The 12,383-nt window shown below is 34.5% G+C and overlaps 1 protein-coding gene and 1 long non-coding RNA gene across 4 annotated transcripts; both read left to right on the forward strand.

Moving 5' to 3' along the window:
• The first annotated feature begins 372 nt into the window (after positions 1 to 372).
• Positions 373 to 3,757, forward strand: LOC126366107 (uncharacterized). The gene is made up of 2 exons (XR_007566309.1): positions 373 to 3,017; positions 3,601 to 3,757. It is a non-coding gene; the product is annotated as an uncharacterized LOC126366107 (long non-coding RNA).
• A 1,611-nt stretch (positions 3,758 to 5,368) lies between these two features.
• LOC126366087 (uncharacterized) lies at positions 5,369 to 10,207 on the forward strand. Of its 3 annotated transcripts, none has more exons than XM_050009017.1 (5): positions 5,369 to 5,805; positions 6,475 to 6,584; positions 7,685 to 7,789; positions 8,381 to 8,563; positions 9,233 to 10,207. In XM_050009017.1, exons 1-5 carry the CDS (start codon positions 5,682 to 5,684, stop codon positions 9,296 to 9,298), a joined length of 588 nt encoding a protein of 195 aa, XP_049864974.1. In that variant the 5' UTR covers positions 5,369 to 5,681; the 3' UTR covers positions 9,299 to 10,207. The 3 variants fall into 3 exon arrangements, with proteins under 3 accessions (XP_049864974.1, XP_049864973.1, XP_049864975.1); XM_050009016.1 differs by having other exon boundaries at positions 5,376 to 5,805; positions 6,472 to 6,584; XM_050009018.1 differs by having other exon boundaries at positions 5,384 to 5,805; positions 6,472 to 6,584; positions 8,381 to 8,507; positions 9,233 to 10,206.
• The last annotated feature ends 2,176 nt before the right edge of the window (positions 10,208 to 12,383 follow it).

The raw sequence follows: 12,383 nt of genomic DNA on the forward strand, positions 1-12,383 counted from the left end.
TAGGAACTATCAAAAAGTTATCATTGAAAACACTTAAAAACTACTGCTTAAAACTAAAATATTATTACATAAATAAACTTATACTAATTAATTTAACAAAACATAGCTATTTACAAAATAATTCCGTTAATATTGTACGACTTTAATAATTATCACATTGCGTAGGTAGCCGTACCTACATTCCACAGCCGAGCCGTTACTCTTCCGGTCGGATGTTCGACACAATCCTTCTGCCTTTGTAGCGAGAACACCTCGATTACTCGTATATTTTTTAAATACGTTTTTTTACTAATTTTGTCTACGATATAATAATTTATAGTGTTGTGTTATCCCCATTAATTGGGTAAGTGTAGCAATTACTATTTTTATTAGTTTAAATATCAACGTAGACTAGTACATGCTTTCTTTGTTCATTGCATGACTGTCATTTTTCATAATCATCGTGTAAATGTATTTTCACGCTTTAGTGCTTATTTTATATCATAATTAGCAATCTTTTATGTTCAAAACAACATTTAAATTGTCAATTTTTCTAAATTAATTCTACTTAACCAACTTAAAGTTATCTTTGTACCTAAGTACTTTCCTTGTTTAAATAATTCTTAAATGGAACAATATTAATGTACAAAATACGTTTAATATCGTTGCTATTAAAATTATTCAGCTTAAAATATTCAATTTTACTATTTTTTTAGATAGTTTTTTAAAACAACTACCTACCATAAATTTATCTTGTTCTTTGTTCTTTTTCTAAATTTATTTTGCTAAATTCACTTTTATTGTGTGTAATTTGCTGACAGCCACATCTTAGATTGCTAAGCTTGCTTGCTATCCACTTCCCATCTTCAATCAAGCTAAGGAATCGGCATGTGGCAGTCAGACTGGGAATTCGGACAATTCTTGAAATGACTAATTCCGGGTTCCAGGGTTCACCCTTCGAGTTCTACAACCGCAGGACCCACTACCGGTCCTGTACTTACCTCTACCGCTTCACCTTTCGGGTTCTACAACCCGCTGGATCCACTTTCGGTCCTATACTTACCCCACCGCTTCTGCTGCCCTGCTGCGCGCGCCGGTGTACCCCGTGTCGTCGTGGGAAGAGTTACAGGGAAGTGGTAGTTTTCCTACTGCACCAAGGGTGCTCAGCCAGTATCAAATTACCTGCGACCCAGAGATCCGATCTATGTACTTGCTAGGGATTTAATGTCAATAAACTTGGTTTTATTTCTATATACCGTTTTATTTACCCTAGTAAGTACAACCTATTTGATTCGCGTGATAAGAACGTGACAATGGCGCCCAACTAAGGAAATACTGAGCTGAGTATCCTTTTTGCTGGTTTTAGCATTTTTGGTCATCTTTGGTGTTGGTCTGATTATTTTGTCTAGCTTTAAGTGAATTGTAACTGCAACTTTTGTGTGCTGTGGTTGCTTTGTGGGAATACCTAACTAATTCTCTTTCAAGGTGATTGCATACAATTAAAAACTCAAAATCGAACCTACCACATCGCACAGAAGGAAATATTTGATTTTGCACTGCCAACCTCTGTCTATCCCTGTGTTTTAATTGTTGTGTACTTTTGATAGTAGCATTTGTTTTCTTGTTATTTTCCTTCTGCCGTTTCCTGTGTTTTAGTTATTAAGACTTCAGGTACTTGCAACACTTACTCAAAAAATAACTATTCAACTAAACTAATTACAATTTAAACATAAAGTAATAGAGATGTCTCGTCCAATTAAATATTTATCACTTCAGAAAGATGAACTCCTTTATGAAGAGGTACATGGCATGTCAAGGATATTAAACTTACAAACTATTCTAAATAATTATATCTAAACTTAATAAACAAAAAATTACCTAACTAAAATAAAACTTTCTATATTTACAAAACTTCCTTGCTGGGATGGAAGTGAGAGAAAAACATAGAATCCCCCAGCTGCTTACTAATTCTCGAGCAGACTGTAAGAGTCAGTCAAGAGATTGATGTGTAATACCATCAAACGCCTTAGGCCTGCCAAAAACTTAAATCTTGAGCATGGCATGCGTCTTCTAATATCTTCTAATATTCTCTAAAAATACCTTACATACTACCTTAAAAAAAAAAAAAAACTAAAACTACACTTACTAAAACTATACTAAAAAATCCAAAACTAGCCTAAAACAATGTCTTACTTACTAAAACTACCTACCGTCTTAAATATATTTACTTATATATAGTATTTCTAATTTTTTTTTTACAAAAAAAAAATATTGAATCTCCAGGCCCTACCCCTAGGACATTCTATTTATTTTATCTTCGGCCCTACCCCGAAGATAAGAAAATTATACTATAAAAAGAAAAAAAAAAAACGGTTACCTTAAATCTCCTATTGATTACGTGTGAGTACTAAGCTGCGGTTAAAAGTCTAGTACTCTTTTTGGAAAGGACGCAGTCACTTAAAACGAAATAAGATAACTGTTTGTGTGTGAAAGGGATGAAAGAAAGTAGGGGGGTGAATGGAAGGGTTGAAATGAATGTGTACCACGTAATTTTTAGAATGGTCAATAGTAAGAAGGACAGACTAGATTACATTTTAGTCAGCGGATTTTCTTAGCGAAAATCCTACCCAAAAAAGGGGGGTATGTAACGCCTGCCGCGTTTTACTACTGAGTGTAATTGCTCTTGTTTTTCTGTTAGGAACTATCAAAAAGTTATCATTGAAAACACTTAAAAACTACTGCTTAAAACTAAAATATTATTACATAAATAAACTTATACTAATTAATTTAACAAAACATAGCTATTTACAAAATAATTCCGTTAATATTGTACGACTTTAATAATTATCACATTGCGTAGGTAGCCGTACCTACATTCCACAGCCGAGCCGTTACTCTTCCGGTCGGATGTTCGACACAATCCTTCTGCCTTTGTAGCGAGAACACCTCGATTACTCGTATATTTTTTAAATACGTTTTTTTACTAATTTTGTCTACGATATAATAATTTATAGTGTTGTGTTATCCCCATTAATTGGGTAAGTGTAGCAATTACTATTTTTATTAGTTTAAATATCAACGTAGACTAGTACATGCTTTCTTTGTTCATTGCATGACTGTCATTTTTCATAATCATCGTGTAAATGTATTTTCACGCTTTAGTGCTTATTTTATATCATAATTAGCAATCTTTTATGTTCAAAACAACATTTAAATTGTCAATTTTTCTAAATTAATTCTACTTAACCAACTTAAAGTTATCTTTGTACCTAAGTACTTTCCTTGTTTAAATAATTCTTAAATGGAACAATATTAATGTACAAAATACGTTTAATATCGTTGCTATTAAAATTATTCAGCTTAAAATATTCAATTTTACTATTTTTTTAGATAGTTTTTTAAAACAACTACCTACCATAAATTTATCTTGTTCTTTGTTCTTTTTCTAAATTTATTTTGCTAAATTCACTTTTATTGTGTGTAATTTGCTGACAGCCACATCTTAGATTGCTAAGCTTGCTTGCTATCCACTTCCCATCTTCAATCAAGCTAAGGAATCGGCATGTGGCAGTCAGACTGGGAATTCGGACAATTCTTGAAATGACTAATTCCGGGTTCCAGGGTTCACCCTTCGAGTTCTACAACCGCAGGACCCACTACCGGTCCTGTACTTACCTCTACCGCTTCACCTTTCGGGTTCTACAACCCGCTGGATCCACTTTCGGTCCTATACTTACCCCACCGCTTCTGCTGCCCTGCTGCGCGCGCCGGTGTACCCCGTGTCGTCGTGGGAAGAGTTACAGGGAAGTGGTAGTTTTCCTACTGCACCAAGGGTGCTCAGCCAGTATCAAATTACCTGCGACCCAGAGATCCGATCTATGTACTTGCTAGGGATTTAATGTCAATAAACTTGGTTTTATTTCTATATACCGTTTTATTTACCCTAGTAAGTACAACCTATTTGATTCGCGTGATAAGAACGTGACAATATATGGCCCTCCGCTTCGACGTCTGTTTGATAGCAATGATTATAACCTAGATGCAATTACTCACTTGTATAGTTCGTATGTGGTTCAACCAATTACACCGCACACCGATATTGAACGTTTTGTTTTTAATTATATTAAGTAATAGAACTTTTTCGCTCAACAATAATGAGGATAGCATCAACATAAGATCACGACTATATCCCAATTGGGGTAGTCAGAGGTCCATCGCAAGATGAACTAAGTACCCACGCCTCATCGAGCTTTCTGTTAGACCAACGGTAGGTGTTGAGCCGTATCGCCGTCTATAGTGAGAAGAATTAATTAATCAACTGCAAGTCCGGTACTATAGGATTGGAACTGGCGCTTCCTTTTGAGGAGCAAGTCAGCACAACATCTTTGTTCTTTTATGACCTATGACCTTTATGTCGCGAGTACCTATGCATATCGTGAGGACGGAACATACTATCATGTTTATTTTTTATAAACTTTAAACCTTGGCTACAGGTATACTGTTTGTTTACTGTTTACTTGACTGATACTGTTAGGTACTTACCTTAGTTATAGTATTTCCTTTTGTTCACGTGTCTTCCTGGTGGACCTTTTGTGGGTTTTTGCCAGGGTTCTTTCGTAGCCCTATAAAGGGTTTTTTCCGACACTTAGATCATCAAGGCGGATTTATGAGGCTACCTACTCTAAACCGGGGCGCGTGAACAAATGGTTGATGAATATGCAGGAAGTAAGATAAGAGTGTCAAGATCGAAAAAATGGAATTACATAATCTCTACTTACCCCGTTAGGCATTAGGCGTCAGTTCACCATACGCCCAAAACAGGACATAGGTAATTGGAATGACTTGCGTATTCAATTAATTATCAGAGAATGGGTTAATTACGTACATATCAAATTAAATATATTCAATATAATTATAACATAATTAGGTACTTAACTCGTAACTTATCAGAAACTTTTCCTACGATAATTTACCTCACTGATATACTTAATAATGATGCAAGAATACCAATAATCGTCATACTTAAATCAAAATTGTTATATGTAAATTACTCTAATTTACCTAACGACTTATCAAAAAAAAAGAATGATACGTTTATCATTCATGCCATTCGAATTCATGCGACATAACATCAGTAATCGATAGGTATTGCAGTATCGATTGATTTAAAATTGATTACATTCCTGGATTTCCCAAACTCTTAGGTCACTTTGCCGCTATCTGCTTATTAAACTGATAAGCTACGCTACCGGGATACTTTAAGCCAGATAGGTGACGTGTATAACAGAAATCACGAGAATTCAGATAGGATTACTCGATCGCCTTGATATGATTGTTCTGCAGCGCGCGGCGCCGCGGCCGCCGTTGCCTTTCAAGTAAGTACAGCTTTAATCAAATATCCCGGTGCAGTTCCACGAACATTTTCGCCGGTCGCGTCGCCGTGACGTAGCACAATCAGCTGCTCAAACAGTCGACGTCATATGACGTCGCGGCCCGGCCCACCACCGGTGGTGGAAGCGACCCACATGTTGAGTCAGGCTTTATAATAGAAAACCGCCGAGCCACTCACCATATCCAACCAAGCCGCCAAACGAGAAACACGTTTAAGTCAAGTGACTGGTGACGTACTAGTGACAGTGTCAAGCGGTAGTGTTTCAAGTGAAGAAAACTTTCAGTGGATCAGTGATACTGATAAAGTGAAAATGGCTAGAATATTGTTGTTGTTTGTGCTGTTTGTGACGGTGAGGGCTGCGCATAAACACCGCCCCATCCACCCCAAGTTTCCGAAAGTTTCAGAGGATTATGAGACGCCTCAGATAACAAAAGGTGAAGAATTTATATCATTTTAAGTTTTAAAAACAAATACACGCCGCACCGGTTCGCGTTACCTGTCAATTTAACTGATCAGTCAAATTGAAATAAGTATTTGAAAATTTTATTAAGGAACTTACTTTTTTCAAATACTTACATATTTTCATAACAAATAGAAAATAACTTGAATTAAACTACACAGCTAACATACTATTATTTAAAGTATAAAAATAGTGACGTAAAGATAAAATTAGTGAATGAAGTCACACCTCCAAGCGGAGAGAGTAGATGACAGATGATAGATAAGTGAGTGATTAATTAGGGCCGTGACGCTTTCTGATGCAACTTGTGTCCTAGTTAGACGATGTGTTGACGAGATGTTGTCTGTCGTGGCTCCTAAATTATATCCTTCTTATTTTAACCAGAAAAGCGCTTTTGTAACAAATATTTTTTAAACCAATTATTTCATTGCGAACTCTATCGTATCCTCTAAGATAGGCTTTATGAAACTGCATAATGCTTACGTCAATTATAAAAATGATTCAATTTTATACCTTAACGATAACAAGTAATCCTATTTGACGATATTAATAAAATGAATCAGGAGTTGACTATACCATATTTAAATTATATCAATTACCTTTACTCACATTATTAATAACTTAATTGTTTTTTCTACAGTAGCGTGTTCGTCAGAGAATGAACGAATACGAAATGACATCATAGAACAGTCCAAGTGTGGAGCCCCCAAGGAAGTGTTCGAGTATCTTGAATCCCAAGCGGCACATCAACAGGTAAAATCTATTTTTTTTTTAATATACTTAAAAAAATCAAGAATTTTGAGAGAATTTTGCTTCTCGCTTCTCAAAGATTTTCGGTCATTGTTCAAACACCTATTCTGACATTATCGCACCAAGAGTTCACTCCTCCACCGAATGTTCGGCTTAATTAAATCGTAATAACCTTTATCTCCTTTTATATGGAATTCCATGCGTACGCGTGCCTGTACGATATCGCTACCCGGCTGTGATTGGCTGACATTCCATTATCAAAAACTTGCTAATTAACGCAATGTCAGAGTTCTCGAATTAGAAAATTGTAAAACGCAGTATATTATGGTATCTAATTATCACTATCTGGTGACCCCATTCATTCACTGCTATACTATCACAGTTTAACCAGAGCCTAGATGCCGCTATTCCATTTAATTCTATGATATTCGTATTTCACAATGTTTGAAAGGTATTTCGTAAAATGACCGATAAAGATGGGACTTTGTTCCCTTTCTAGATCGCGCCACTGCTTTGCTGTTTGTGTTCATAACAAAATATTTGCGGACGACTTTCCACATTGACATTACAATATACGTGAGCTATTTACACATATTTAGACGATTTAATTTAACAATTAATAGGCAATCGAAACGGACTTGAAAAAAACCTTAATGCAATTCAAACCGAAGGTAGGAGGCACCGTCTCCGTAACACCGAACACGGAATTTGGTCACCTACCTAATTTGAAGATTCGACAGGTTTATCGGTTTTCCTTCACCGAAGAATTCGAAAACAAATTCGACTTTAGTGGTTTAGAGCCTAATCCGAGCGTTATCTCTACTGGATTCATATCACACTTTCTTCAAACAGAAAGTACATTAAGAGAATCACATTAATGGCGATGTGAACAAATTACTCTCTTCAATGAAATTGGTATTTTTTTAATAAGGAGTGTCTTCCTACTGATAATAATCATGACAGAACACAATATTTTGAATATGTAAGCAATGTCGTTTACATCCGCGAAGCTTGGGTCATTAAGACCGCGTGAGAAGATCCGCCCAACAATGCGATTCAAATGTACATTTCGTACCTATACTTACGTGTACGTATTTCCCCAGATTTCCCCTGGTGCCGTGTGGGTCAAGAGATGTGTCGGACTATGCGACTATGACACTTATGGGTCCAAATGCGTGCCCCTGAAGAAGCAAATCAGATATATTCCTGTAAGTATTTTATTGAATGCACATAAATTTATAATAAGTGAGCACTTCCTGTTTTGACCTTAATTTAAAGTTACTAAAGATTGTATTACTTAATTATAAAGATGAACTGTATTTCAATATAATAATAAAATGAATTATCAGTTCATCGACAAAAACAAAACATTATTCAGCAAAATCGTAAAAGATCGTATATGCGAAAGTGCGAAGTCTCAATAGTAACGAACGATCGAACAGTCGTTTACCCATTCTAGTAAGGATTCATGGATGTGATCGCGGCACGCGCGTTATCTGTTTATCTCTGCTAATTCAAGTGAATCCTTGACACAGTTCGCCTCGTTTGTTTGACAGCGTTGCGCAAGCGACGGTCAGCTGTAACGATAATAATGACATAACTTAGATCTTACAATACGAACTATGCAAGTGAGTCAGCTAACAACACCGCGATTAGATGAGACATCCAATGTTTTGTTTTTAATTCTATTAATAGAAATTTTCCGTTCACAATAATAACGAGGGCAGCATCCTTGTCCTTGTACCTATGTTGTCGTTGTGAGGACGATAAAACTGATAAAGATGATGTTATTGTCGCAGGTACGGATATACAACGTGAAGACGAACAAGGAGTCTTGTTCGACATACGCGATAGAAGAGCACCTGAGCTGTGGTTGTTGTGCGGGGACGCCGGACCAGTGCGCGCCGCCGCGGATATACGACCCTCGTAAGTGCGCCTGTCGCTGCCCCAACAGAAAGGAAAAGCGGAATTGCCGCAGCAAGGTTTGTAAGATAAAGGATGTCTGTGATAAAGGAAGACGGGTTTGAGGAACGAGAGCGAATCAGTAGATAATCATCTAACCTTGGAAAGATAAAACTAAAATTCGTAAATTCCATGAAAGTTAGATTAAAAGATGAAAACATTTAATAATGAAAAGTAAAGTCTATGGACGTTTTTAAGTATTTAGCAGTAGAATTAAAAGTAGATGAGTGTAGTACTTACTCATAAAATTGTCATTTATTCGCTCTCGTCACCTTGTCCCGTCTTCCCCGGCATCACTAACGCGACTCGGCACGCATGACGCATACGGCACTGTCCGCTGTTAACATTGGCTTCCTATCACTCTTGATGTTTTATTTTGCTCCAAATTCACTTCGTAGGTGTTTTGTTTTATCAAAATTGATATCAACAAAAGTGTCTTCGTATGTTGTCTGTCTGCTGTAGTGCTAAGGGTCAGCGTCATCGATCCGACATCCATTGTCTTCAAACTTGCCTGTGTTAGGTACAACTGAAAGAATTTCTATCAATCAGACGCTATCGTAAACTTTCTATTCACGTCTGTCACATTTTCAGTGTATCTAAAAAGCTTTTTCACTTGTTATTGTCTTTCGATGTTGTTGTGATCTTTTGTAAAAATGTTAGTGTTAACAAAATATTTCTTTTGCCTACAGCTGAACCAGATTATGAGGTGGAATCCGTCTAAATGTGCTTGTGAAGAAAAGAAACGGATAAGATAAGCTTCAATGTTGTTATATGAACTTAAAATGTGTTATGAAGAAATTGTTGTGAAGAATGTGTAGTGTCCGTTCTTCGAGTGATTTGCGGTACGACAATGAATGAACAATGTTGTGACCTATAGAATCTTGATTCTAGACTGACTCAAGTGTCTTACCTATAGCTATAAGAAGCATTTAAATCTAAACAGTATTATAGTAATAAGTTATTTATTTTTATTAGTTTAAGGAAAAATGGGGCCAAAAGGTGCTGTGAGTACTGTTGGAAAACTTTTTGGTTTTTAGATTTTTTCAGTTTATGTTAATTCTCAGATTCGAAGTTAGGTGTTTTTGTGTAACTTTGCTGTCTATTAGATATAGTTAAATTAGTATTAATGATCATTGTAACTATGACATCACTGTTCAGTATTGTAAAAGTATGTCCGCGTGGAAATCACGCAATTCCTAAATTGTGATATAGATATTCCATTTCCAGTAGGTTAATTTAGGAAAATGTACTTAAGAAACTCTTTTAGGTAAATATTCTAGATCGTAAAGTATTTGCTTCTAGTATTCTAGTCAAGCGATATTTTAATTTATTTAATTTAAATAAGTTTTTGTAAATATTGTAACTCGATTTTTGAATCTAGCTCTCATTTTTGTAAATAAGTACCTAGTAAATTATTAATTTATTCTGCCTTAGTATTTTGAAGTATTTGTATGAGTTTAGTTTTATTTTTAGTAAGGGACCTAGTCTATGATTGTGCCAAAGGCGAGGAATCTCATACGTTGATATTTATTTTCCAATTAATTTATTTTATTTATAAAATGTGCTTTACGTAATTGATTGAAACTCGTTAATACCTACTATACAACGTACGTATTGATTTTAAACCGAATAAATATAATTTGTACTTAATATTTTAAATATAATTTTTTATTTTCCTCAATAATTTTATTAAAGTTCTTGCTTTCCTTGATCATTAAAATCAACAATCGAAACTGAAAACTTGCGTTTATCCAAATACAGAAGCAAATTGAAGATTGAAGTGGATAAGTATAGTAACACTTATATACCTACTAACCTAACTTAAACCAATGCATTGAAAAATGATGACTACTTTTTAAAAAAATATAAAGAAAGTACAAGTACTTATGTATAATCTTTATAATATATATGTGTAGCAAATTGGGTAGTGTACTGAGTTCAAGATAAATTATGAAATTCTGACTACTACTTAAATAAAAACAGATCTAAAACATTTTCTTTTTCTATTTAACGTATTAATAAATTTTAATCAATCTGACATTTTATCACAGTGTGCTTTTTCGTAGAAATTTCATGTTTTGACGTTTAGTAAAAAGTAACTGATTTGACTAGTTGGAAACTACCCTATTCTACGGAACAGCTCCGAGCACAAACGCACTAACTAAAGTATCCCAAGTAGCATTGGCGAGTCTAAAAAGGGGATATTAGATATCTAATAGAATGCGATTTGATTGTCTACCTCTAGAGTAAAATATCCCTCAAGTTATCTTCAAGAACGCTTATAGATAGCCTCTAGCCAAGTGGGCACAACCTTGTAGCTATTCATAAGAAGGAGTTAAGAACGCACGAATAGATAGAGTTCAGAGTTGAAAATTTTCAAAGTCTAAAGGCGTACTTCTAGAGTCTTTCTAAACTGTTTATAGACCACAATGTGCACTAGTAGATAGTCTATAGATAATGTTAAGAGCTAAACAGAAATCTTTGCATGTGAAGTTTTAAGACCGAATTTTCTTAACATTAACAGCTTTAAGATAATTTTTATTTGAAATAGACAACGATTCATAATGGCGCAGATCTCACAAGAGTAAAAGTTAATATTACAACATGGCGTTACAAATTTCTAAATTCCTATTTATTTACCGCTTATACGGGCTGATACTGTCACCTAGACATGAAAAACCTAATGCGAATGAAAGTCTCTCGTGGAATTTGTGTAAAACTCTCTTAAAATAAGAGCGCCCGCTTTAAATGTAATATTTAATTAATAATTTACCAAATAAAAAAATATTTTGTAAAAATAATATTTTTTAAATTAGATTTAAATGCTTTAACCATTTATTTCATTCATAATATAGTATTTTAAAACGTGTAGAATGATTTATTACACATAATTTATTCATAAAAACACGAATAAATAGTTCGTTATAATAATGTAAAAACGTATCAAGCAATAAAAATGGCGTCTAGTTAAAATTGTCTAGTAAATCGATTCCTTTAGAACAAACATTCTAAAGAATTATCTGTAGTATGGCTCTAGATAATGACAAGACTATTTGTACTTGTTACATACTAAACTTACTAGTCGAAGAAAAAACAGGTTTATGAGTGATTTAAGATTGCCTATAAACTGTCATTTTTGTATACTGTTTTATCTTCTCGGAGTATTTCTAGACATTCATCAGAGAACTGTATTTTTTACGTTGTGAACAATTATGGATGGAATTGTGCAGAAGCAATCGATTGCATTAATTGACGAGGGAAAGTAAAATATTTTTATTTGTAAACAATGCGAAATATAATCTTAAGTCATTTAGATCTTTCGTTAAATTCAGTCTAGTATGGTTTAAAGAAGGCGATAAAATGTATGAGTGGTATTACATCTATCCAAAAATGCTCAGACGATAACCTCTTGTATATAAACATAGTTACTTTGTTTTTAACTCCCGTGGAGACACTTCGTGCGTATGCATAACCCTGTGATATTAGCGTCAAAACGATATTGAATTCTCTTTTATAAATAAACCTACCATTTGTAACATTTTTCAAATTTTTGTCATCATTATCCACCTTAGGATTTTGTATCATAAGTGGCTGCAAATAGTTTCTTGATTTGTAGTTCTGCCTACCCCTTCAGGGAATACGGGCGTGAGTTTATGTATGTATGTATTTTAATATATTTTTTTTATTGAAATATAAAGAAATTTAATGATAGACGTTCTGTACGTTTTTCTACCTCTTAGGTGAATTTTATTATTGGACTTACTTGCAATATTAGAGATTCCTAGAGTTTTAGTTTTTTTCAAATCTAGCATATTTCTTTTTTTTTTTACTGGTATATAA

The sequence above is a fragment of the Pectinophora gossypiella genome, chromosome 4 (assembly GCF_024362695.1).
Source record: "Pectinophora gossypiella chromosome 4, ilPecGoss1.1, whole genome shotgun sequence".
NCBI lineage: Eukaryota > Metazoa > Arthropoda > Insecta > Lepidoptera > Gelechiidae > Pectinophora > Pectinophora gossypiella.

Coding starts and splice junctions, on each gene's coding strand:
- LOC126366087 (XM_050009016.1), top strand. CDS start 5,682: ATGGCTAGAATATTGTTGTTGTTTGTGCTGTTTGTGACGGTGAGGGCT. Junction 6,585..7,684: donor CCCAAGCGGCACATCAACAG/GTAAAATCTATT, acceptor GTATTTCCCCAG/ATTTCCCCTGGTGCCGTGTG. Junction 8,564..9,232: donor AGCGGAATTGCCGCAGCAAG/GTTTGTAAGATA, acceptor TTTTGCCTACAG/CTGAACCAGATTATGAGGTG.